This window comes from Hemicordylus capensis, chromosome 2 (genome assembly GCF_027244095.1).
Source record: "Hemicordylus capensis ecotype Gifberg chromosome 2, rHemCap1.1.pri, whole genome shotgun sequence".
Lineage (NCBI taxonomy): Eukaryota > Metazoa > Chordata > Lepidosauria > Squamata > Cordylidae > Hemicordylus > Hemicordylus capensis.
The window spans coordinates 272,364,076-272,391,386 of record NC_069658.1 but is presented as its reverse complement, the minus strand read 5'-3'; the positions used below and the strand labels follow the sequence as shown (position 1 = coordinate 272,391,386).

Below are 27,311 nucleotides of genomic sequence, written 5' to 3'. Positions count from 1 at the left end.
GAAATCATATCTAGAATTATTTATTGGGCATTTGAAGGATTTCTGGTCCTTCAAAACACCTGCCTGTTATAATCAAAGCGTTCTCCATTGTTACTGGTGCTAGAGACGTAGAATCATATGTTACTCTCTGTGGCTGGATCCCATGCTGTACCTTTGGTATATGAAGGATGGAATCAGGCAAGAGGGGCCACTGGCAAGGCTAGCAACTGCATGATCCTGGCAACCCCATATTATTCCTGTGTGTGTAGGATCCAATCATGGCGAAGTGGCAACCATATTGCTCTGGTAACATGGATTTGCCCTTAGAGCTGGTTCCAGCAGCTTCCTGTGGTGTGGGTTCTACAAACAGATAGACATGAGAGTGAATATAGGGCATGTAGACATATCCCTACATACACCACATGTATGTGTGACCCAGAGCATATGCCCTGCTTGTGTATCTACCCACCCTTGTTTTGTGGCAGATAAATGATGCATACAAGGAGGCTCTCCACACGAGCAGTGTGGAGACCCGATGTGGGTTAAGTGGGGAGAGCGGGCTTTGGGTTAGGGTAAGCAAGCAGGAAGCCCTGGGCAGCTGGATCAGCCGCCCACACGATTGCCTGTCCACACGATTGCCAGCTCTGTCACAGAGCCGGCAGGGGATTGGGGGATTGCGGGCTGCCTGGCCCCCAGAAGTCCCAGGATACCACACACGATGGCGTGGGGCATCCTGGGGAGACCCCCAAGACTGGGAGACCTGTTTCAGCCTCCCGGCAGGGTTATCCTCATGATCTCCAGTGACTGTTGCTGGTGTCTATCTTATGTTTCTTTTTAGATTGTGAGCCCTTCGGGGACAGGGTTCCATCTTATTTGTTTGTTATTTCTCCGTGTAAACCACCCTGAGCCATTTTTGGAAGGGCAGTATAGAAATCGAATGAATGAATGTATGTGTTGCTGTGGCACCATGCCATGCTGCGGTGCCTCATGATTGGGTAAACGAGGTTAGCAGAGCGTGCACATTTAAGGGGAGAGGTGTTTATGGAAGCTAGCTGCCAGGAGCCACGCAGCTCCCATTGCAGCACACAGTCTCCCCAAAGCGGGCTGGGTTCCCTTAGCCCACTTTTGGGCGATCATGGGAATAGCCTCAAGATGTGTATATACACACTGCACCATTAATGATATCCTGCCTGCAGCAGACACATGCACTAAACCTGTGATCACTCTCATTCCACACTGCATATAAAGTCTACCCATTGGAGAACTATGTACACAAAGCCTTAGGTTAAAAACAGAGGGGGCCCTACACAACTTGCCTGTGGGCCTTCATGGAGATGTGTTTCAAGCAGTTGTCCAACAGCTGCTCATATGTGTGAATTAAGTCCACATACAAACCAGCTGGTACTCATAACACACTTTAGTTTGTATATGTTCTAGCTAAGGACTAGTTCACATGATTGCAAGGACTGTGGCTTTCATTATTCTTGTTGTTTTTCCAAGTATATGCAGCTCCTTGCTTGTGAGGAGCAACTTGTAGGAGTGCTTTGCTATGAAAAGTGCCTGGTTTTTGCACATGACCACAAACTACTACTGCAAATATTTATATACTGCTTTTCAACAAAAGTTTCCAAAGCAGCTTACATTTACATAGAGCAATTAATTTATTAATTAAAGACTAAAATAATAGGATTTATAACTGCATCAGTAATGAAAAAATGACTGCTTTTGCTCATTTTTTTTTTAAAAAGTAGAGCCTACCTCTGCTTTGCATGCTGGGGGTTCCAGCTTCAATTTCTGTTGTCTCTGGGTAGGGTTGGGGACAACTCTGCTTGAAACCCTGGAGGTCTTCTGCCAGTCAGCGTAGACAATTCTGAGCTAGATGGGCTGGTAGGAACGTATTGGCCAAACCAGCCTGGAGATTCTAATCACAGATGTCCCATCTCACATCTAGTTTGGCCCTGGGACAAAGTAAATATATGTGTGTACAGAAAATCCTCTGAAACCACTCTCAACATTCTTAAAAATCCTCTTGCCTGTGTTCAGTCTTTGTTGTGATGGCCAGGAAAAAAATGGAAGATTCTGCACTGTGCTGAGAGTGTTAGGAAGGTGGCTTGGAACGCCTTTATTTCTTCTTTTTTAATGTTTACAAGGCTGGGACAATGATCCTATTGCTTCCTTACATCCTTTTGTACTCTTGCAATCTGTTGTGGTTTTTAAAAAAAAATGGAAAGAAGCATTTCCTTCTCCAATGCAATGTTCAGTTGGGAGCTTTATTAAATGGCTGATACGCCTTTAGTGCTTTTTACAGGCTTGAAACTGAGTGCAGTGCAAGAATCTGCTGTGTCCTCAGGTCATCCTTGTGTTCTTTAATTATTGAGCATTTGCAGATAGACCCCTCTGCCTGCCCAGCTTCTTTCCAGTGTATTGCATTCATGTCTTCCCTCAATATCATTAATAAAGCAATGTTCCACACCCTCCAGGCTGCCAGCAGCGCTACCTTTTTCTAACTAAGAAAGAGAAATGCTTCTAGCTCCTCCGCCCACCACTCTTGCCTTATAGGGCACCTCTTGTTTCTGATTGATTGCCTTGACCCCTTTCCCCATTCTTTCTTTTAGTGGAAATATCACCATCATTGGCACCCTGGTTTGTTTCCTCCTGTTCCCCCCTGTAGATCTGCTTTGTTCTGGATTCACTGATCTAAATCAAAGAGCTTATCCATTGTAAACAGTAGTGCAAACAGTAGGAGAGAACCCAGCCTTTTCCATGCCTGCTGCGGTAGCACAAGCCGCATTTAATACAACCCACTGACACAAATAAATAAGATTTTCCCATTTCTCTACTCCCCTCCCTTTCAAAGAAGGAGCTGATATGCTGTTTTATTGTGTTTAGTATGTTCTTGTGAGCCCCACCTAAAGGGCTCAAAGCAGGTGACAATTTAAAACCAAATGCATATTTAAAATATATGTCAAAATTAGACAAACTCCAAATATAAGCTAATGGCTCATTTTGTATTGATACCCAGACTTCCTAACAATTCAGGTGCTGCATAAATGTGTATCTAGATTTTTGATCTGAGGCGTTTCAGGTGGAAAGGGGTGGCTCATACCCTAACAAAACTGATTGTAGTAGAAAGCAGAGGTGCACCTAGGCTGGGCCTTCGGGGTGGGACTGAGGGCTGGGGGGGGGAGGTTATGTCACAGGGGAGGGGTGGAGGTCTGGGCTAGAGGTTGCTGATCTTTTATGTTTATTGAGTTGCGCTAGGGCTTTTTGCAGATATGGGTTTGGGTTCTCTTGAGTGGGATGGTGCAGGGGGTGCGTCTGGCACTTCTGGGGCAGTTATTAATGTAGGAAGTAGGTGGGAAAAAGAAGAATTGGCGCTGGAAGAGCAGCTGGTCTTTACAGAGGAAGGGAAATCAGTAATTTCGTAACTGTTTCTACTTCCAACTGCCTTGTCAACTCTCAGGCCTTGGGGAGCAGCTCCAACTACCCACAGGGTCTGGCCTTTGCCCTCTGCAATGCCAGGTCAGTTCAGAATAAGACTGAAATTGTCCATGATTTGACTGTGAATGAGGGAGCTGACCTGGCATGTATAACTGAGAAGCCAAGTTGGGAAGGGGAAGCCAAGTGGTCCAGTGTGTGCAAACAGCAAATATATATAAATATGCAAATTCAAAAATTAAATAATTATATTTTTAAATATATGTGTCTTGGATTCCTTAAATAATTCTTTAAACTCTTTAAATAAACACTAGACAATGTCCAAAATTGCCCAGAACACAGAATAATGAAGATGGTAAAAATACCAGTCTTGCAAAATCAGTATGAAGGACTATGTTGTAACAACAGAACACCAAAACACCTGTGGCAGAGAGTTCCACAAGTGGATCACTTGTTGTGTGAAAAAGTACTTCCGTTTGTTGGTCCTAGACCTCCTGGCAATCAATTTCATGGAGTGACCCCTGGTTCTAGTGTTGTGTGAATTTCTCTCTCTCCACTTTCTCCACACCATGCATGATTTTATAGACCTCTATCATGTCTCCCCGCAGTCGTCTTTTTTCTAAACTAAAAAGCCCCAGGTGTTGTTGTCTTGCCTCATAAGAAAGGTGCTCTATGCCCCTGATCATCTTGGTTGCCCTCTTCTGCACCTTCTCCAGTTCTACAATGTCCTTTTTAAGATGTGGTGACCAGAGCTGTACGCAGTACTCCAAGTGTGGTCGCACCATAGTTTTGTATAAGGGCATTATAATGTTAGCCGTTTTATTTTCAATCCCCCTCCTAATGATCCCAAGCATGGAATTGGCCTTTTTCACACCTGCCACACATTGAGTTGACACTTTCAATTATCTGTCCCCCACGACCCCAAGATCCCTCTCCTGGTCAGTCACCGACAGCTCAGATCCCATCAGCATATACTTGAAGTTGGGGTTTTTAGTCCCAATGTGTATCACTTTACACTTGCTAACACTGAACCGCATTTGCCATTTTGTCGCCCACTCTCCCAGTTTGGAGAGTTCCTTTTGGAGCTGCCCACAATCCATTTTGAATTTCACTACCCGGAAGAGTTTGGTATCATCTGCAAATTTGGCCACATCGCTGCTTACCCCTGCTTCTAGATCATTTATGAATAAATTAAAAAGGTCTGGTCCAAGTACAGATCCCTGGGGGACCCCACTTCTTACTTCCCTCCATTGTGAAAACTCTCCATTTATACCTACCCTCTGTTTCCTGTCTTTCAACCAGTTAGCAATCCACACATGAACTTGTCCCCTTATCCCATGACCGCTAAGTTTCCTCAGGAGTCTTTGATGAGGAACTTTGTCAAAAGCTTTTTGGAAGTCCAGGTAGACTATGTCAACTGGATCACCTTGATCCACATACTCGTTGACACTCTCAAAGAAGTCCAGAAGGTTGGTGAGGCAAGATTTACCTTTGCGGAAGCCATGCTGGCTCACTCCCAGCAGGGCCTGTTCTTCTAGGTACTTTACAATTTTCTCCTTGAGGATGCTTTCCATCAATTTGCCCAGAACGGACGTTAGGCTAACCGGCCTGTAATTTCCCAGATTGCCCCGGATCCCTTCTTGAAAATCGGTGTTACATTTGCTACTCTCCAGTCCTCTGGTACAGAGCCCGATTTCAGGGAAAAGTTAAATATTTTAGCAAGGAGGTCGGCAATTTCACATTTGAGTTCTTTGAGGACTCTTGGATGGATGCCATCCGGCCCTGGTGATTTGTTAGCTTTCAGTTTTTCCAGACAGTTTACAACATCATCTCTTGTCACTTCTATCTGACTCAGCTCTCTAGCCTCCATCCCTACAAAGCCTGGTTCAGGAACAGGGATATGCTCAGTATCCTCTGCCATGAAGACAGATGCAAAGAACTCATTCAGCTTCTCTGCAACCTCCATATCCTCCTTAATAATCCCTTTCACTCCCTCATTGTCTAATGGTCCAACTGCCTCCCTGGCAGGTTTCCTGCTTCTGATGTACTTAAAGAAGCTTTTGTTATTCACCTTGATACTTTTGGCTAAATGTTCCTCAAACTCTCTTTTTGCCTCCCTTTTTGTCACCTTGCATTTCTTTTGCCAGAGTTTGAGTTCCTTTCTGTTCTCTTCATGGACAGGCCTTCCAATTTTGGAAGGAAGTCTTCTTCCCTTTCATGGCTTCCTTGACGGTACCCGTTAGCCATGCTGGCATCCTCCTGGACTTAGTGGTACCTTTCCTCCTTTTGGGTATACAGTCTAACTGGGCTTCTAGTATTGTGGTTTTGAGTAAACTCCATGCACTCTGGAGTGAAGTGACTCTCTTGATTTCCCCCCTCAGCTTTATTTTCACCATACTCCTCATTTTGGAGACGTTTCCTCTTCTGAAATTCAAAATGTCTGTGTTAGACATCCTTGGTGATTCTCTCCCCGCATGATAGGGTACCTTGTTGTTTGAAAGAGGCAATGGTTAGACCAATTTTTAAGAAACCTTCCCTGCACCCTTTAGCAATGGATAGTTATAGGTCAGTCTCCAATCTCCCTTGGTTGGGCAAGGTGATTGAGAGGGTGGTGGCCAACCAGCTCCAGGTAGTTTTGGAGGAAGCTGATTATCTAGAACCATTTCAAACTGGCTTTAGAACTGGCTACAGGGTTGAGACGGCCTTGGTCAGCCTGATGGATGACCTTTACCAGGGAATTGACAGAGGGAGTGTGACTCTGCTGGTTCTTTTGGATCTCTTGGCAGCGATCAATACCATCAACCATAGTATCCTTCTAGATTGCCAGTGGGAGTTGGAGATAGGAGGCACTGCTTTGCAGTGGTTTCACTCCTATCTGTCAGGTAGATCCCAGATGGTGGAGCTTGATGACAGTTGCTCCGCAAAACAGGAGCTGTTATATGAAGTCCCTCGGGGCTCCATTTTGTCACCAATGGTTTTTAATATCTACATGAAACCACTCGGTGAGGTCATCAGGAGATTTGGTGCTGGGTTTATAAGTATTCTGATGACACTCAAATCTATTTCCCCTTATCATCATCATCATCATCATAATCATCATCATCATCACCATCAGGAAATGGCATTTATTCCCTAAATGCCTGCCTACAGGCAGTAATGGGCTGGATGAGGGATAACAAATTGAAGCTGAAGCTGAGCAAGATGGAGGGGCTCATTGTAGGGACTCAGAATCTGAGGGATGAATTAGATCTCCCTGTGCTGGATGGGGTTGCACTCCCCCGGAAGGAGCAGGTATGTAGCTTGGTAGTACTCCTGGACCCAGGCCTCACCCTGGTATCTCAGGTGGAGGCTATGGCCAGGAATGCTTTCTACGAGATTTGGCTGATCCGACAGCTGCGTCTATTCCTTGAAGAGAATGACCTCAAAACAGTGGTGCATCAGCTGGTAACCTCCAGGCTTGACTATTGCAATGCACTCTATGTGGGGCTGCCTTTGTACATAGTTCGGAAACTACAGTTAGTTCAAAATGTGGCAACCCGATTGGTCTCTGGAGCAACCCAGAGGGGCAACCCAGAGAGACCATATTATGACTGTTTTGAAACAGCTTCATTGGCTGCCGATAATTTCCCGGGCAAAATACAAAGTGTTGGTTATTTTAAAACCCTGAATGGCTTAGGTCCAGGTTATCTTAGGGAGCTCCTTCTTCTACATGATCCCCACCGCACCTTGTCATCTGAGGAGGTCCATTTCCAGTTACCAGCAGTACGTCTGGTGGTGATTCAAAGGCTCAAAGGCGGGCCTTCTCTGTAGCTGCTGCTGGGCTGTAGAATGCACCTCCTGCAGAAATCCATAATCTGAGTTCATTATTGGCCTGGCCTTCCAGGATTTTTAAACTGTTTTTAAAACTTTATATGTTTGGCCTGCTCTTCCATGGTTTTAAAACTGTTTTAAATGTTTTAATTGTTAATTGGTTTATAGATAGATAGGGGTGTGTGTGTGTGTGTGTGTGTGTGTGTGTGTGTGTGTGTGTGTGTATAGAGAGAGAGAGAGAGAGAAATAAAATTTTATATACAGGTGAAACTTGGAAAATTAAAATATCGTGCAAAAGTCCATTAATTTCAGTAATGCAAATTAAAAGGTGAAACTGATATATGAGACAGACGCATTACATGCAAAGCGAGATAAGTCAAGCCTTAATTTGTTATAATTGTGATGATCATGGCGTACAGCTCATGAAAACCCCAAATCCACAATCTCAGAAAATTAGAATATTACATGGAACCAATAAGACAAGGATTGAAGAATAGAACAATATCGGACCTCTGAAAAGTATACAGTGTACTGTGCTTGACTGGCCAGCAAACTCGCCTGACCTGACCCTATAGAGAATCTATGGGGCATTGCCAAGAGAAGGATGAGAGACATGAGACCAAACAATGCAGAATTGCTGAAGGCCGCTAATGAAGCATCCTGGTCTTCCATAATACCTCATCAGTGCCACAGGCTGATAGCATCCATGCCACGCTGCATTGAGGCAGTAATTGCTGCAAAAGGGGCCCAAACCAAGTACTGAATACATATGCATGCTTATACTTTTCAGAGGTCCGATATTGTTCTATTCTTCAATCCTTGTCTTCTTGGTTCCATGTAATATTCTAATTTTCTGGGATTGTGGATTTGGGGTTTTCATGAGCTGTACACCATGATCATCACAATTATAACAAATTAAGGCTTGACTTATCTCGCTTTGCATGTAATGCATCTGTCTCATATATCAGTTTCACCTTTTAATTTGCATTACTGAAATTAATGGACTTTTGCACGATATTCTAATTTTCCGAGTTTCACCTGTATGTGTGTGTGTGTGTGTGTATGTATGTATGTATGTGTGTGTATATATATATATATATATATATATATATATATATATATATATATGTATATATGTATATATATATATTCCATTTTAACTGTTAATTGTTTTTAATTGTTTTTTATTTTAATTTAAATCACCCTGAGCCATTTTTGGAAGGGTGGTATAGAAAGCAAATACATACATACATACATAAATTATAAATAATCACCACCCAGACTAAAGAGGATTAAAGAGGCCACCCCAGGGGGTGTGGTGGCCATGGACCTTGGCCCCAATGTCCAGGAGTAAGAGTGCCACTGGTAGAAAGACTTCCCCTCCTGTCTGGAAGAAGAACTGGATTATATTATCAAGAAGGGACATCTTTTTGAGTTAGGACTTGGAAAGACAACCATGTCTTGGCTCTGTCAGGAATAGCTGAATTCTGCCAGTAACTATACAAAAGGTACCAGATTCTATGTGTTAAAAGAAACCCAAATAGTTCTAAAAAGCCCCAGTTGCTCAGAAGATAGTAGGAAGAGCACAGCAGCAGAGTGTGCAAATTCCAATGGTTTTTTACTGTTGTAGCTAGGCATGATGGGAGTTGTAATCTAACAACATTTGGGGACCCAAAGTTGACAACCCCTGCACAAGGGCATCCATGATAATGTTGGAGGAACGGAAGCAGAATTGCTCAGCTCTGAATAAAGTACAAAGTAGAATAAGGATTTCTTAAACTCTCTGGACCAGTTAGATAAGTTGTGTTCAGAATTTGAACAAGTCCTGCCTTTATCCGATGGAACATTAAGTCATATGAGATTGTGGGTTGCATTTGGACTATAGCCTGTCATATTCGCCACGTTGTATTGTGCAGTTCGGCACTGAGTTGCTCAGCAGCAGCTAGTCCTCCCTGGCAAGATCTTGATTTGAGTGGCGGCTGGTGCGTGTTCCTTCATCATGGTGAACTTTCAGAGCTCTCAACGTTTCTATTTCATCCCTGTGCCCCTTATGCAAAGGGCCCTGCCTTCAGAGAGGGGGATGTGTCATGTTTTATTCCCAGTGTGAATGATATTATCTCCTGGGTGACATTTCTCTTTCATCTTTTAGGTTTTTTTCACCTCTGAAGGAAAGAGGTCACGGTTGACAGGTGGCTCCTGGGGCAGGGGGGAGTCGAGATTATTTCTGCTCCCCAGAGTGGCTGTCATAGTGTCAAATGCCTTTCATCCCCATATTTGACCTCTGCTTTGTACTCCATATGCCTGCATGGAGAGATAAAAAAGAACCCCTCAGAATAGCAGGAAACACAGATTGCATTTCTCACAGTAGCCTGTACCTAGTGACAGGGATCTGAACAGTGGCCAGTTCTGAAATAGCACCCTTAGTCACTCATTGCACTCCTCTTCTTCCTTCTTTTAAAAATTAAATTTTGCCACAATGGCTTTTCAGTTCCTAGTTTCAGTGTGTTGGGAAGTTCCCACCCTATATGTGCGGAAATGAAAGGTGAGAGTTCTAATCCCAGCTTGCCAAAAAATGGCATCTGGTCAATTGCTTAGATGTCTTTCTTATAGCCATTTTAATGTTCTGCCCAATTACAGGGTGTGGGAGCACAGCACAGATCATTTGCAAAACAGGTGCATTTAAGAGGTGCATTTAAGGGGCTGCCTCTGTGGGCTGGCATCTTTAACATCAGCCAGACTTGGAGTCCATCAACAGTGATACTCCCTTAAACAGCTCCACCTAATATAATGGACCTTATTATATTACAACGTGTGTTTCCCAGATTATGGGAAACACCTATATCGGGCAGCAGCAATATAGGAAGATGCATCATTTCATACTGCATGGGAGATGGCAGTGGTAAACCCCTTCTGTATTCTACCAAAGAAAACCACTTGGCTCTGTGGACACAAGGAGTCGAACCAACTTGATAGCACAACAACTAATTATTATTGTTATTTAAATTGTAAGCTGCTTGGGAGGCTCTCCTGGCCGAAAAGCAGGTTATTCATGTATCATATCATACATATCTTATCAATTCAGTTTGCATATGCATGTTTACTAAAACGAAACTTTTTATTATAAGAAAGATGCTATGTTTGAAGTGGCTCTGAGAGAAAAACAGTAGAGCAGCTGTAGTCTGAGTTTGATAATGTAGTGACTTTTATCAAAATCCACGCTCAGCTTAAAATGTCAAACCATTTCGTGAAGGTTACATTCCTAGCTGCTGAAGTTCTAAGTGGAATAAAATATGTTTTGTAAGCTCATCCCATACAAATGCCATTCTATTCCAATGCACAGAATCTAGCTATGGGGAAAAAATAGCTAAATTCATTGACAAGAATCCACATACCTTGACAATGATACTTAAGAATCCAAAAAGTGTCCCCCACACCCCCCGCCGGTAGGGAGATAACTTTCTAGACTTGTCCTTTACAGAGAAACACGCCCCACACACACACACGACGCTCTGATACAGAGAGTTCATGTTTTTGTTTTTGTTCTATGTGCAGGTGTTTCTGAAGAGTGATCGTGTTGCCAGAATGGTGCAAAGCGGTGGGTTCTCAGCTAATGATTCCCGGGAAGTCTTCAAGAAACACATTGAAAAGAGGGTCCGTAGCCTCCCTGAAATCGATGGCCTCAGCAAGGAGACTGTCCTGAGTTCCTGGATGGCCAAATTTGATGCCATATATCGAGGTGAAGAGGATCCACGCAAAGCACAGGCCAGAATGACAGCAAGTGCTGCTTCAGAGCTGATTCTCAGCAAGGAGCAGCTGTATGAGATGTTCCAGAACATCTTGGGAATCAAGAAGTTTGAGCATCAACTTCTATACAATGCATGTCAGGTAAGATGCGATTTTTTGCATGATTTTTGCATGACATTTGTGCATGATTCATAATCTTACTATGGTTATAGGTGCCACTAATTAGCAGTGACATCCTCAACTATTAAGTGGTTTATGAGTGTTTATGGATACACTGTTTCTCTTGTTATGATAGTATGCGGTCCTCTGGTATGATGGACTGATCTGTAGATTTCCTTGAAAAACTTTGAAGTTATCCTCATGACCTCACTGGGGAGGGCAGGTGGAGATGCAAGCTCCTGACTGTCTCCCCCCACAAGATCTACCTGCCTACCTCTTCTCTGCCACTCGCCCAACACATGATTGGCACCACAGTGAGCAGCAGAGCCAGGAGCCAGAAGAGGAAGTCCTCCGGCATCCCACAATGCATTGCACCAGGAGTGCAGTGCATTAGGGGATTCCCTCACTGCCAGGTGCTCTTGCTGCCTGGCTTGTGCACGCTTGGGCTGCAGGCAGCCCAAGCACAAACATGACTGGGAACTGAAGTAGAAGGGTGCATTGATTTCGCTATTCCTGAGGAAGATAATATGACTACAGCTTACTACTGTTGAAATGGGCATACAGTCAACCCTTGCCTGGTCTTCTGGGTTTCTGCTAATGTCAGAAGCTGGCCTCAAGTCTATTAGGATCTTGCTAGGCAAAGCTGTTGTGCGGGTCTTTGTATGAAATCATCGGTTGTGGGGAATGGAAAACAGTCTCATGAGCATGCGGCGTTTGCAAGGGAATCCTGAGGTTGGAAGCCTTTCACTGGTGATGATTCACTGTGTTTCTTCCCACATGCTTTCTTTGACATGCATTCTAGTGGGAAGGTGGTGAGGGTTATGCCTAACATGCAATTTCACCAACCCTGTATGAGGCAGGACATGCTCCCCATATTTGAGGCTGGTGCTATTTTAGGAAGGTTCTTTGAAAATACTGCTACTATTATTGTATAGCTATTTGTACATGGCATCAGAAGTGTGCACTGTACAGAACATAGAGATGACAGTCTCTGGCCAGAGGGCTTTTACAGCCTACATTAAACAACAGGCCAGGCACGAAGCAGACAGCAAGGGCTGATAATGACTAGCAGTGACGGAGCAGAGGGTAGGCTGATGTCAATGGAGGAACAGGGAAGGTGAGACAAGGGTGATTCAGAAGATATATTTTTATTAATCTTTGTGATGAAAGGAGAACAATGGCTGTATTCACCATTGAGAACTAAATGACAGAAGACATAGGAATAGGAAACAAAAGGATGACCCACCCTGCTATTTGTTCCCTACACATTAGCATTGTCCTTCAAAATGGCATTGAAATTCAGGGCCCAGCTCTTTCCCTAACACCTTTATATCAGTGGTGTTAAGCCTTTAGCATTCATCGCTTCTTGTTCTTATTCTGCCATTCTGGCTGATTTCATTCAGCCTATGGTTGTGCTTTGAATTAGCATTTTCCCAGTGAGTACTACATCATTGTGTTCCCACTGACATTTGGTGCTCAACCTTAGTTTCAAATATCTCAGGAAAAATAGCATTAAATGGACAGGGTGAATTGTATGCGTTAAATATCACTTTTTAAGTGCTGCATACACCATATGCTCTTATTCTCTGCAAGGGATAATTGAAATTTCACAATCATCATCCCCTCTCTAACAGCAAACTTGAGTGGTTGAGTGCCATCACTTCTGAAGCTAAATCAGAACATGCAAAAATAAGGCAGTTGCTTCCTTCTAGTCAAGGGATTCTTGAGGTACCCCAAAATGTGTACATTTGTAAATTGATACAAAAATTTAAAAGAGCAGAAATGATAAGGGCCCTGTGAGCTTCCAGGATGTGTGAATTTCTAGGACCTTTGGAATGCTGAGGACACAGAGATAAGAAAATGCTAGGACAGGGTGTGCTACATGAGTTGCATTGTTTTGTTTTTTATGCTTTTGTTTTAATCATCTTCTTTAAGTGGTATTTTTGAAAGATAAAGCAATCAAGTAAATAAGTGAAACAATTAATGCTAAGACTACCAAGGAGAATGGACTCAAAAGCAAAAGGTACATGTGAGGACAGTTTATGACATACAGACTGGATGTTGTGTAATTTTTTTTAAAAAAACACCTGATAATACTTGCTGGAGAAGTCTCCAAGCCCCCTTCCAGGAAGTTCATGTTATATCAGCCCTGTTATATAGTGAGGAGAATAATGATTTTGATGTATACTTTTTATCCTTGTATTTATTGGCAGGTCAATATTATATGTGGATGTTTATAGATCGTTTTTGTCCTTGATGTTCACAGCAATGTATTTCCTTTTAGAACAAATTCTGTGATTTTGTACTTTCTTTCTCACATTTACATATTCATTTCCAGCAGACGGATTATTTTTGTTTCACAAATAGTTTAATTTCCTCGCCTTTCGTTCCGTTTTCATCTTTCCCCATTTCAAAGTCAAACATGAGAGAAATATCCTACAGTTCAAAAGAACACAGTGGGCATTTCTCTTCTGATTAATAGCTCTGCTGCCCAGTCAAGGAGAGAACCAAGGATAGAATTAGGGAAATGAACAGGGAAAGGGGTAGCATCAAAGTGATTTCTAATTCTGGGCAGCAGAACTGCAGTCTCTTGGTTCCTTGTGTGTGTTCACGACCTGCCTAGGCTGCTTCCTGTGCTACGTTTCTTTAACATTTCCCACACTTGATGTTCCATCTTTATCTTTGATGTTCCTGTTTCTCCCTATGAGGTGAGGTTTGGTGGTTGCTACAAATAGCAGGCATAGGAGGAACACAAGCACTATCCCCCTGCCCCCTATGGCCACAATCACCACCTCATCCCACCTGCCTCCAGTGTTCCCTCTAAGGCATGCACACATTTTTTTTTAATGTCTGCTCAGTTAGTTTTAGATCCCGCTCAGGTTGAATCTGGAAAGTCCCATTCTGAATACATGTGCACACACATTGCCTTCAGGGGCGGAGCCACCACTGAGCAAGTGGGTTTGAAGAACCTGGGCCACAGCCCCTCAGGGGCCATGCCTCGTGCCCCAGCCACGCCCCCTGGAAGGTAGAGTCACTCCTGGCTCCCCTGTGAACGCAGCGCTGACCGGAATTTTGGTTGCAAACAGGGCCACACAGCCCCATTTGCAAGCAGAGCTACTCCCCCTGAGTCTGACATCTGATGTCAGATGCAGGGGGCGGGGCTAGGGGCCGTGGCAGTGGGCTGGACCCGGGGCCCGCTGGCCTCCCTCCACCCCTGACTGCCTTGATCCTGCCACCCAGAACAAAACTCATTCTGCACACAGATGAAAAAAATTAGAGAGAACACTGCCTGCCTCCCCACTTCCCTTTCGTTTCCTGCTCTCCTCCACCCTCTCTCGCTCTCCCCATCTACTTGCCACAGCCCTTAGTCACCATACCTGCTGCTCCTTTAACTCCTCTTCCAGGGTTAGCAGGGAGTGATACATGCCACAGGAGTGGGAGGAAAGAGTGGTATAATCTATGTGTTGCTAGGGAGCACAAAAGGGGCCTTGTGGGTGGTCTGGGGGCCCAAGAACAATTTGCAGTGCACTCCATGTGCCACCAGGTAGGCATGAACAAGCTCTGTGAAAACACATCACATACCCAGTAATAGGGAAGATACAAAACATTAGTGCAGAAGACAGAATGACTAGGCATTCTGTGGATGAAGGACTATAAGGACAGAGGAAGAGTATGTAGGTTAGAGTGGTATGAGGGCCCACAAGTTCTTGAACCCAGCAGCTGACCATCACATTCTCTTTCACTGAAAACTATCTGGTCAAATTCACTGCTTGCTTTATTTATTTATTTATTATTAAAACTTTTATACCGCCCTTCCAAAAGGCTCAGGCTTTGCAGACAATCATTCATGTTGAAGGCTTAATTAGGGTTGCCACACCAACAGAGGCGTAACCAGTGGGGGGGCAGGCAGGGCACGTGCCCTAGGCGCCAGTTGCAGAGGGGTGCCAAGTGCCCTCTATGCCCCGCCCCACCCCAACCACCTCAGTTGATTAAAAAAAAATTTCTTTTAATCGCGCCCCCCGCCGTCCTCTCTGAGTCCAGGACGGGGCACACGCCCCCCAGGAGCCTCCATAAGCACTTACTTTTGCCTTAATTTCAGGGAGCGTTTGCTGCCTGAAAGCGTCTATTCCTCTTTCTCTCCCTCCCAGAGAGGAAGAGAAAGAGAAAATACACCCTTTCAGGCAGCAAGCCTGCCCTGAAATGAGACTGAAGAGCTTGCTCCGGCAATCTCTACCTCAAGGCCACACACCCTTTGCATGTGATATCATCATGTGATATATCACATGTAAAGGGGGTGTGGCCTAGAGCTCTAAAGAGTCCTGATATGTTCTGTGTATAGAAAGCTATTTATATGGCTTTGAAGATCCTTTGGTGGCTTTCAGGTCAGTGTAACTCAAACTTATGCATGTTTCCCTGAGAATAAATTGCACTGACTACAATATAACTTACTCTGAAGTATGTATGGGATATCTGGCCTTGTATTTCTTGTCCTTTGTGTTATGTAGAATGAGATTCCTTAATATGCAGAATATGGAAACTAAAAACAATTTTCTGATCTATGGGCACAATGTTTGCAGAAGAATCTAGTTCTTAGGTAGTTGGGAGGTCCTAGTGCAAATTTGCCATGAGTGATTTCTTTGATTTTGAAAGAGTTTTCTTATTAAGATGAAGAATTCTGCAAAATATGTTTTCTACTTTGAACTGTAGATTAATCTGGATCAATTTTCACTCTGGCAATCTTATATGTTCCTGTTTTTCACTTGAGTTTTTCTATGTATTAGTAATACTGATGTATTTAGTATTAACAAATTTTTTGTATGTTTGATAAATCATAGAAGAGAGTCATTATCCAGAAATCACATATGTTTTATATGTATGTATATGATAGTTTTCATGGTTATTTTAATTTGATCTTTTAATATGTTTTTATAGCTGTAAACTGCCTAGAGACTTTGGTGGTGGGTGGTATAAAAATATGTTAAATAAATAAAAAAAATTATGGTTACTATTTGTATTTGGAGTCACTTGAACCATTAATGGCACAGTGGGGAAGCAACTAGAGAGCAGGAGGCTGTTGGTTTGACTCCCCACTGGTGTGTTTCCCAGGATATGGGAAACTCTTATATCAGGCAGCAGCGATATAGAAAGGTGCTGAAACACTGCACAGGAGATGGCGATGGTGAACCCCTCCTGTGTATTCTACCAAAGACAACCACGTGGCTTTGTGATTGCCAGGAGTCAACAACACCGACTCAATGGCACAAACTTAACCTTTATGTTACAATATGTTTGCATCCTGGTTTTTGGTTGAGGTTCCTGTTTGTTGTTTACTTCTGGTCTTTTTGGGGACTCCAAAAAGTTTCTATTAGCTTCTATTCTTGGAGACATTTTGGACTCCCGATTTGAGGGCAACTGTGTGAAAACAGCTCTTCAATCCAAGGTGTGTTCTTTAAGTTATTTGGTGAATGGATCATGTTGGCTCACTGTAGCTAGTTGATTCTAGTTAGGAGGATAGGTGTGAGTGGGCTGGGAATGTCTTATGTAAGGAACAGCTCCTTTTGTGAGGATCTAAGATCTCATGTGTGATCATAAAACTGCTCAGGATTACCCAGTTAAATTTCAGGCCTTACCTATGCAAAATGGAAATTGCATTAAATTCTATTTAACTTGGTTCTAAGTCAGATTCATTATAAGGAAGGTGTTGTGGTACATAACCATTTGATATTCATGCAGTAATGAAGAGTGAAAATAATTGGCTGTATAAGTAGCGTTTGTCAGGTGCACAACTGACTTGTCCTAAGTCATGAGAATGCAGACTAAGCAGTCCCCTGGCCTGAGATTTTCCAGCATGTGATGGCTACTAGTGATGGATCATTTTAGATTTAAAGACAGCACCTGTTATGTATTTTTCTGTTCTATTCATTCTCTTCAACATTTATTCTCAACCCAAGGGAATTAGGCAAAGACCAAACAAAGCCCATAGTAGAAATGTGTTTATTGTTAATAAAATTGTCATCTCTGGCAATTTTTAAAAAACACCTGAAAACCCATCTTCTCACCCAAGCTTTCCCAGCTTTTAAAAATTGTCTGTCTTTAATATACAGATACAGCCTTCTTCAGAAAGCAGGAATCACACCTATCAGCTATTCAGAGAGGTACTGGAGACTGGATGTAGTCCTTACACTCGGTGATCAGCATGTTCATTGCATTCCAAATCCAGCATTGTGTATTAGTAACCCTCCTGCCGCCCCCACCCCCCAGCTGCTATCTGCCTTGATAGTGGTTAGAGTGCTGGACTAGGACCAGGGAGACCCGAGTTCAAATCCCCATCCAGCCATGAGACTTGCTGGGTGACTGTGGGCCAGTCACTTCTCTCTTAGCCTAACCTACTTCACAGGGTTGTTGTGAGGAGAAACTTAAGTATGTACACTGTTCTGGGCTTGGAAGAAGAACGGGATATAAAAAATGTGAATGTTACTGATTGCTGGCAGATAGCAGCTGGGGGGTGGGGGCGGCAGGAGGGTTGCTAATACACAATGCTGGATTTGGAATGCAATGAACATGCTGATCACCGAGTGTAAGAACTACATCCAGTCTCCAGTACCTCTCTGAATAGCTGATAGGTGTGATTCCTGCTTTCTGAAGAAGGCTGTATCTGTGCTGCTTCAGCAATTTGCATCAGTGAAAGCAAGTAAGGTGCAGTTATAATTTTCAGGTAGTGCCATAATTTTTTAATTAAAAGATTAATAAGCTTGACTTTTACTTTTTGAGCTGATATTATGGTGAAGTTATCTGAAAGATGGGTGCCAGATTTTTTTGGGGGGGGCACAATTTCAGTGCTTGCCCTAGGCGCTGTTTTCCCTAGATACGCCTCTGCACACCAACATTACCAAAAGTATACTTTTTCTATATTGTCTTATTAGGTGCATGTTATAGAATAAAGAACAGTCTTTGAAAATATGAGCCATCTGGCAACCATAGTTGCACACGAGGGTAACAATTCTAGAGCAAAATACCTATCATTATGGCTGGGGTATTGGTGTGGTGAGGTATAGAGCTTTTCCTTATGTCTAAAGAAAGAACGTAGAATATGAAAAACACAATTTTATTGGGACTCAAATAGGTAGACTATAGAGGCCTAGTTTTTCTCCCTGGATCTTCTGCAAAACTTGGCCTGAATTACCCGCATACACTAACCAATTGTTTATTCATCAATCCATCCATTCATTCAATTTATATAGCGCCCTTCCTGAAGTGGCTCAGGGTGGCTTACTTTAAAATCTAAAACACACAGTAAGACAATTAAAATAAAATAAAAACATTTAAACTATATTAAAATTAAAATTAGAAATCATTAAAAGCCATCTAAAAAGATGAGGCCTTTAAGGCTCTCCTGAAGGCCTCCAAGGAAGATAATCCTCTCAAGTCTGCAGGGAGTGTGTTCCACAACCGAGGGGTGACAGCTGAGAAGGCCCGATCCCAAGTCACCACCAGATGAACCAGTGGCACCCGAATACGGACTGCTCCTGATGATCTTAATGAGCGGTGGGGATCTAGTAGAGAAAGGTGCTCTCTCAGGTAACCTGGACCTAAGCCATTCAGGGCTTTAAAGGTAATAGCCAGCACTTTGTACTTTGCCCAGAAACATATCAGTAGCCAGGGCTAGGGATGTGTACGGAACCATTTGGTGCTCCATTCTGGGAGCGCCAAACCAGTTCCGTGGACCAGCGTTTGAGCCGGTTCAGAGGGTGGGGGTTCTTTTAAGGGGCAGGGGAAGCACTTCCTACCTGCCAGCACCTTGCTCCACTGCTTTCCCCATGCTCGTGCTCTCATAAAAAGTGGGTGTGTGAGGCTGCAGCATGCCTCACTGCAGCCCCAGTCAGTGGTGCCCCAGAAATGGCCTATGTGCGTGCACACTGCATGCATGCACACATGAGCCAGCCATTTCTGGGGCACCACTGACTGGGGCTGCAGGGACCCACGCTGCAGCCCTGCATGTCCACTTTTTACGAGAGCACCAGTGGGGGAGGAAGCAGTGGGGCGGGTCTGGCAGATAGGCAGCACCTCCCCTGCCCCTTAAAGGACCCCCCCCCCGCCCTCCTGGGTGTGCACAGAACTGGTTCCGTGTACATCCCTAGCCAGTGCAACTCTTTAATATAGGCATAATGTGGTCTCTCTGAGATACTCCAGAAACCAATCTGTCTGCCACATTTTGAACTAACTGAAGTTTCTGAACTAGGTACAAATGCAGCCCTACATAGAGCACAATGTCGTAGTCCAACCTGGAGGTTACCAGCTGGTGTTCCACTGTTTCTAGGCCGTCCTCCTCTCCTTGTTTTAGTTAGAACTAAAACAAAAACACAAACTGAACTTTTAAACACTACAGTGGTGGTGGGAGATTAGGGAGGGAGGGAGAGGAGCGCTTGATGTGACAAACAAACAAACATCACAGGAGCACTTTGTGCACAGTGATTTCTTTCTTTCTCTTACATTCACATACACACACACAGTCCCTGTTGGTGGAAGCTGGACCATCTGTTGTTAGGGATGGTGGACAGATTTTGCTTCCACTGCAATCTTTTCCCCAAGTGCAACATTTTATTTTTCTTCCTCTGATTAAATGGCACCCTGGGGAAAAAGTGAAGTAAATTGATTCTGAACCCCTGGTAGCCTCATCAGTGTCTCTGATAGGGGTCTGGTTTTGCCTCTACTTAACTATGCCCCACAATGTACCCAGATTACTTTGTCCCACAACTACCTGCACAACCCCACCCCTTCACCTGCATTTGTCAACTTTAGGTGTGACTCTAAAGTTTGATAGTATATTGGGAGAGCATTAAGGGATGTTGAAATTAGTTCTTACATGTTCAAACATGCTAAATATGTTCAGACTCGGTTAAAGCCAGGCTCCATGCGACGTCTCTAAGCCACAGCCACATATGCCCTCTTGTCTCCCATTCCCGTGTGAGCATCCATTTCTTATCTAAGTTCAAATAAGCTGAAATTAGTCATGATGTCTGAACTGACCAATCTCAGTTTATTCTAGTTTATTTGCTTCAAATATGCCAAGATTTGTAACTTTCCTCAAACCTGAGGTTCAGATCTTGGCATAATTGAAACAAGTAGGCTAAAATAAACTGATATTGGTCAGTTCATGACCAATCTTGGTTTATTTGAACCTAAATAGTAAGTGGATGCTTATGCAGGGATGCAGGGGTGTGTGTGCATGTCTGAGGCTCAGAGATGTTGCACGGAGTCCAGCTTTAACCAAGGTTCTGTGTGATGTGTGAACTGGTCCATATGGATGATATAAAACAAGGTTCGTGATGGCAACTTTAACTTAGAGTTACAAGCTCAAATACATATTGCTTAGATTAGAGGCTCTGAGGTTGCATCCTTCATCTTGTGTAGCCATCTGGGAGGCCCGGTTCTCACTAAGAAGCAGGAATATGCTGGAGACATACTCCACCATACTCTCTACTGTGTAGAGACAGCCTGTTCATGTGCAGTATAGACAAAAATGCATGATGCTATGGTGACAATTGCCAGCTCTGAATGGTCAGTAACTGCTAGTAACAGCTCCATGCAATCACATTTAGACCAGCCACAATGGCAGTGCTTTCTTGTGTCAGTGCATCAGCCAATGCACATCTATATCATATGCATTCACTACCGCTTTCCTATTGGTACTTCTTAGCCCCCTAGTTCAAAAACTCAGGATCCATTCACAAGTTATGCCCTAAATCCATATAGAATTCATATCATGATATAGAATTCATATCATGATTGATCACAGAACCTACTGCTTGTTCTCTTTGACACCACTCTCCTGAAGGTTTTTGTGTGATCAGATGATCAGCTGCTCAGTTGAGACACTGAGACTGGCCTTATGCAGATGTTCAAATATTTGTGGCAGGGAGAGAGCCCTGCTCCCTTGCTGGCTGGTCTTGCTCCCTTGGTGTGCCTGACATCCATATGCTGGACATCACATTTGCACAAGATCCAGTATTTGGAGACTCCAACTTGGGCAGGCTTGAACAGCATATCCTGTTTTGTTTTGTGCTGTTTCTCTCAAAGTCTATGCATGGACCTATGCATATAGCCTACTGTACAAATACAACATCCAATGTATGGCCATCAGACACACAGCACAGTCATTATTTCCTCCCATCCTTCACAAGTGCATTAGAAGATCTGTAATACACGATTGTACCCAGTCACACATTGTTGAAACACAGAGAAATGTTGAGGCTATTCACTTGTGTGTGCAAACTCGGGTGCTGGAAACCCAGTCCAGATTTGCATGCATGTGTAAAACACCAAGATTGGGCCTGATCCTGGCAGTTATACAGCGGCAAACCCACCTAAGTAGCCTCTCTCTAAAATGAGGTTAAGGGAGTGAGCACTCCCTTAGCCTCATTTCTTTGATCATGTGTCAGCCGCGGTTGCTTGCAGCTGGCACACCCGGGGGGAGATCCCAACAATGTACCGCAAACTCATGTGGTGCATTGTTGGAGCTCTGGGGGCAGGGCGATGCATGGTGGCTTTTCCTTGCATCCCGACGCTCAGAGCTGCAGGGAGTAGTCAGTGGTCATCTGGGCGGGCGATCCACCCGCCCAGGGAAACAAAGACAATTGTAAGTGTAACCCAGTCTCTGCGCAGATCGTGAGAAGAGCTCCGTTGTGTTCCATATCTTTATGGAAGCAAGGGTCTAGAAATGTGACGATGTAACCCCAGAAAAAATACAATTATACCAAATGCTGTGTGGAAACAATTTTGTGTCAATTGCTCTGTACGCTAAAGCCATGTCATTATAGCAGCATGAAAATACTGTTCTCTTGATGCAGTTCCCTCACTTAGCTTTCTTTAAACATCTTTGCAGCTCCGCTTTCTGGAAATGCCACAAATTAAAGTCACTTATATGACACAAGATTGCTACCCTCTGAGCCCCTTGTTGTCCAAAGAGATTGGGGGCAGTTTAGCTAACCTTTCTGGCAAGTCACCCAAGTCACTCCCCATGGTCTGACTTCACTTCATGTTCCAAGCCCAAAATTTCCACTGCTAGTTTTGATAATGAGGTGTGATGCTGTGCTTGGCTTTATTTGTGTTTGTTTTATTGCTCATTAAACCAGCAAACCTACAATTAATTAGGGATTTGTTAGAAGTACATATTTCAGTGAGAATGCAAACACTTAACACAAGGATTACTTTGCTATTTTTAATATGTGTATGATCAGGATGATAATTAATGAAGATACTCTAGGGGGAAAGCATCTTATATAAGCCATCTCTTGGAAGAAAATAAAATAGAGCTTGCAGTACTAGCCCTATCAGGAAAGGTTTAGCTATTTCATAAGGTTTTTTTGTGAATCACTGTACATGGAGATTAAAATGATAATACCCACGAAAGCTGAACACTGTGATTGCAATTTGCTGCAGCCAATGCTTGGCCTAGACTTTTTTCCCTCATTAGAACTCTCAATAGGTTTATTTCCATCTCCTTCAGCTCATTTCCTGCATTATTTCCTGAAGCTACTGATAAAAATATTTTTAAAAGGAAGTAAGGGCTCAGAGACAGATGCAGATATGTTCCAGCTGGTCCCAGGGTGTCATTTCTTTTGTTTACATAAGTGCATAGTCATGGAACAACTTAGCTACTGAAGAGGAATAAATGTAATTTATTCTCTTTGGCTGAAGTCCCTCACATACTAAGAATTGTGGTTAGGTATCATATAGGCTCCTCCCCGCACCCATCCATCATAGGAGAAACTCACCTTTTTCTTCTGTATTCACCAGGGATACTGCATTCACCAAGGATACACACCCTAAATGTTTCCTATGCAAAGAACCAGAGGACACAGGGGCCCACTGTTGTGTATTCTCTTAGCATGATAAGGGGTATTCTCTAGGGATGTGTGAATCAATTTGGGTACAAAATGATTTGTACCTGAATCTAGCTGATTTGAGTGATTTGTAGATTGAGCCCCTGTGCTCAATTGCCCAGATTCTGACCAAAAAAAATTCAGATATTTGGACCTCCATTTTGTGGCCAAAGTGGGTTGAGTGGTAGTGCCCAATGGGTGGAATGGGTGGAATGATCTTTGTTCATTCATCATCTTTGGGCAAAATGATGAATGATCAGAGAATCCACTATCAACAAAACATCCCTGGTGCAGTCCTATAGTCTATCTATCCATTGGAGATTTGAAGCTTTTGCAGTCAGCCCCTGTGCTTTCCCATTTCTCTCCTACCTAGTCCATTTCATGTTCATATTGGAGTTTGAGGCCTGATTGGTGAAAGGCACTTGACGGCTGTAGCAGAGACTGGACAGAAAACAGTGAGCAGTGTCTCCTCTCTTTAACCATAAGGCCTTTTCCTGAATGTCCCATAAGGCCTTTTCCTGAATGTCCCTACATTGCAAGTACATGCATCTCTTTCATTCCATATCAATCATACGCATGACTGTGTTTCCTTTCATTTCTGTCTTTTTCAAAATGTGTTGTTTTTCTTGAAATATAACAAAGTAAATAACAAGAGAGAAGTGGCACTACAGTATTAAAGGTAAAGTGTGCCGTCGGGTCAACCTGGTGACCACAGAGCCCTGTGGTTGTCTTTGACAGAATACAAGAGGGGTCGATATCAACTCGACAGCACACTTTACCTTTACCATTGCCATCTCCATTTCCATGCAGTATGAGATGATGCCTTTCAGCATCTTCCTATATCGCTGCTGCCCAGTATAGCTGTTTCCCATAGTCTGGGAAACATACCAGCAGTGATTCAAGCTGGCAACCTCTGGCTTGCTAGTCAGGTCATTTCCCCGCTGCATCATTAGGTGGCTGGCTACTACAGTATTACAAAATACAAAATGAGATCAGTTCATAATTTAAACTTTGCAGCAATCAGGGAAAGGAAATAGGTGCAAACTAGACAGTGCACACCAGACACAAAGTGTTCAGACTGAGGAGCAAGCTCTGAAGCTAAGGTCCTTTATGGGCTTGGAGGACAGTCATTGACTCTTGGGGGTCAACTGAGTGAATGCCACCAAGAGATTAGACTACACTGAGCTTTGAGACTACAGCCCTCAAAGCACAGAGTTCAGTCTGCCAGACTTGCAAAAGAACTGGTGATGCAGGAGGCAAAGCACTAGAGCCTTGCACACCTCCATTCAAGACACACATACACACACACATGCACTAGTACTTTACAGCTGCAAAAATAGATTGATTAATGATTCCATCCTACTATACAAATCTGGAAGCATGTTTATATGAGTCTCTGACATTCCTGTTTCTCCATCTTCCTATGTTTTATTATGTATTAATCATAATATTTTATGCTTAATTTGTGACTACTTGCTGCCCCAAGCTTAAGCAAGGCTATATCATAGTGCCCCTCTTGTTCAGTTTTATATTAATTCTATAGCAGAGCGTCTAAGCAATCTAGACTATTCTCTGAAATTATCCTCTAAACATATTGCAGTACTCCTCTTTGTGGATGATGCTGTGATTCTTTCACAGTCCCCTAATGGGTTAAGAAGAGCTTGTTGGCTCTCACTTGTTACTGTAAGGGAAATTTCTTGCATATCAGTTTTCAGAAGACTAAAGTTATGAGGTTCGCCAGCTCCCCCAGGAAGTTGCATTGGTCAATTGATGGATTTATAATCCAGCAGGTAGACTGCTTTAAATATTTAGGGGTAGTGTTGTTTTTTATGCTAAAGGTAACTTTAATGCTCATAGAAAATATGTTACACAAAGTATCTTCATTAAATTAATCTTTTTTTGAACTAGAGGCAAGAAATTCATTCCAGCTGCTGCTACTGTATGAAGCTAAAGCCTCGCCTCAACTTTTATATGGTGCACATACTGTATACTGTATATTATATGGCGCTATATACTGATTTTGCATCATTGGAAACTATTCAGACACAATTCTTGAGGAGCTTATTTCAAGTCCCACACTGTATTGTTAATGTTATTCTATGCCTAGAGACAGGTATCGCTAAAGTGGAAACTAGGGCCCAACTGTTGATGTGTAATTTCTAGTTAAAATTGACTTCCCCCGCCCCCCCAAAGAAAGATCTCCTTGGTTCTAGCACTGGGCTGCTCAACTTCGGCCCACCTGCAGATGCTGGCCTACAGTTCCCATAATCCCTGGCTATTGGCCACTGTGGCTGGGGATTGTGGAAGTTGTAGTCCAAAAGCAGCTGAGGGGCCTAAATTGAGCAGGCCTGTAACAGATGGTTTCTTTTATAGTTGGAGATCTTAAAGTGAAAGATATGGATTTTCTCCTGAATATGATCGGGCCAAACTAGCCCTCAAGCAGAGGATTTTGGATTTTGCACAGCAAAATGAGCTAAGCTGTGTCTCTAATAACATTATCTATCTATGATGATGATTTGCCTAATACTGCATCTGCAAGATATCTTAGTTTGCTTACAGTTCCCAAATATAGAAGTATGATTTCACTGGCACGTTTCAATGCGTTTCTGTCCTGCCGTTTCAGAGGGTAAGTTTAAAAAGGTTCCTTAGGCAGTGCATTTATGCCCATGTGATGATGGAATGGCTGTGTTAATCTCTCATATTCCGTTTTATTCTATAATCCATTCTATAATGGATTTTTGAATTTCACTTATTGCTCCACATTTATGTAACTTTCAAGGCCGTTCCGATGATTTCTATATTTGCTACTTACACTCAGACCAGGTTTCTTATAGGGCTGGTTCAAAAGTACAGTTTAACTAAAGTTAAAGCTAGCAGAGCTTTTAACTGTAGTACACCCAAACTTGGAAAACCTCTGTTACGGGTCTAAAGTTAACTCCATTTTGTCCCAACAAACTCCAATTTGAACCAGAGATTTTTTTCCATGGTTCACCGATAACTGTGATTATGCCACCAAAGCGTTACACCCAAAGCCAGACTCATCCCTAACCACAGTTAAGCACGCATTTCCTAACTCCAGTCATAGAGGTGGCAATACAGACCCACCCGAGGAATTGGCCTCTCTATGCTTTCAGCACTTCTCGCTGGCAGCTGCTTGGAAAACCAGCCCTGCCTCTCCTGTCATGGAATTGCCAGAATACAGGGACACCAACATGTCCCACCTCAGACCGGACACTCTGTCAAACTGCTCAGCCACTCAGGGCAAGCAGTCATGGGTGTCCACAAGCACAAACACACCAAGTGGAAGCACAAGCAGGGGAACAAGAGGAGGAAGCTGAGAGGCAGACCCGAGCAGGGGATCCGGAATAGCAAGTTCTATTGTTCAAAGAAAGGGTGGGGAAGGGGGGACTTGCCCCTTCCCCAATAGGGGGGACCAGCCCCTACCCATGGAACCGGTGGAGGGTGGTTCGACGGCGGGAGGCTGGCTTTAAGGGCAGGGGAGGATGCATTTACCACCCCCCACCGTGTTTCCCCCACCAGCAGGCAATTCCCTAAAAGCCCGTCGGGGCGGCAGCATACCTCCCTGCCGCCCATTCTGACGTTTACCAGATGTAACCGGAAGTAGTAGCTGCAACAGCCCGTGTTGCGCAGTTACCACTGATCCATCTCCAGTTACCACTAGGTAACTGGAGACGCAGTTTATCCATCTCCAATTACCACTAGGGATGTGCGAACAGGTCCAATGTTGAAATGAACCATTCCCAGTTCGGTCTGACCCTGGACCCAACACCCCCTGATTGTTTGGGGTGTTGACAGTATTTTTTAAAATTACTTACCCCATCCGGGGGAACTGTTGGAGGCGGGGGGGGGTGTCCATGAAGTTTTCCCCTACCCCCGCCGGTCTCCCTTGATGCCCATCCCAGGGGGTGTTTGAAGGGCTGCCGAACCGAACTGGCCCAGTCTGGTCTCAAACTGAACTGGACCAGCTGGTTCTGTGCACACCCCTAGTTACCACTGGTACGTCTGGTGGCAACTCGGAACCAGGCCTTCTCTGTAGCTGCTCCTGGTCTATAGAATTCATTCCCAGCCAATATCCACAGTTTAGGCTTGCTGTTGGCCTTTAAGAGAGCCCTTAAAACCTATTTGTTTGGCCTGGCCTTCAAAGGTTTTTACATTGTTTTGCGGTATTTTAATTGGTTTTAAATCATCTTGAATTGTTTTTAAATTGTGTTTATATTGTTTTAAGTAGTGTGTTTTAGATGGTGTTTGTTTTATGTCTTTTTAAATTTGTTGTGCACC

At 43.6% G+C, this 27,311-nt stretch overlaps 1 protein-coding gene and 1 long non-coding RNA gene across 16 annotated transcripts in view; one reads left to right on the top strand and one right to left on the bottom strand.

Annotated features, from left to right (window-relative positions):
* CADPS (calcium dependent secretion activator) overlaps positions 1 to 27,311 on the top strand; it is a 544,177-nt gene that overhangs the window by 120,246 nt on the left and 396,620 nt on the right. For all 15 annotated transcript variants that reach the window (XM_053299036.1, XM_053299049.1, XM_053299045.1 and 12 more), the window contains one exon: positions 10,780 to 11,112. In XM_053299036.1, coding sequence (XP_053155011.1) covers positions 10,780 to 11,112 — 333 coding nt within the window. The remainder of the gene's footprint in view (positions 1 to 10,779; positions 11,113 to 27,311) is intronic.
* Positions 8,511 to 27,311, bottom strand: part of LOC128346113 (uncharacterized) — a 28,468-nt gene continuing 9,667 nt past the window's right edge. Inside the window, exon 3 of the long non-coding RNA XR_008316787.1 lies at positions 8,511 to 9,528. This is a non-coding gene — a long non-coding RNA (uncharacterized LOC128346113). The remainder of the gene's footprint in view (positions 9,529 to 27,311) is intronic.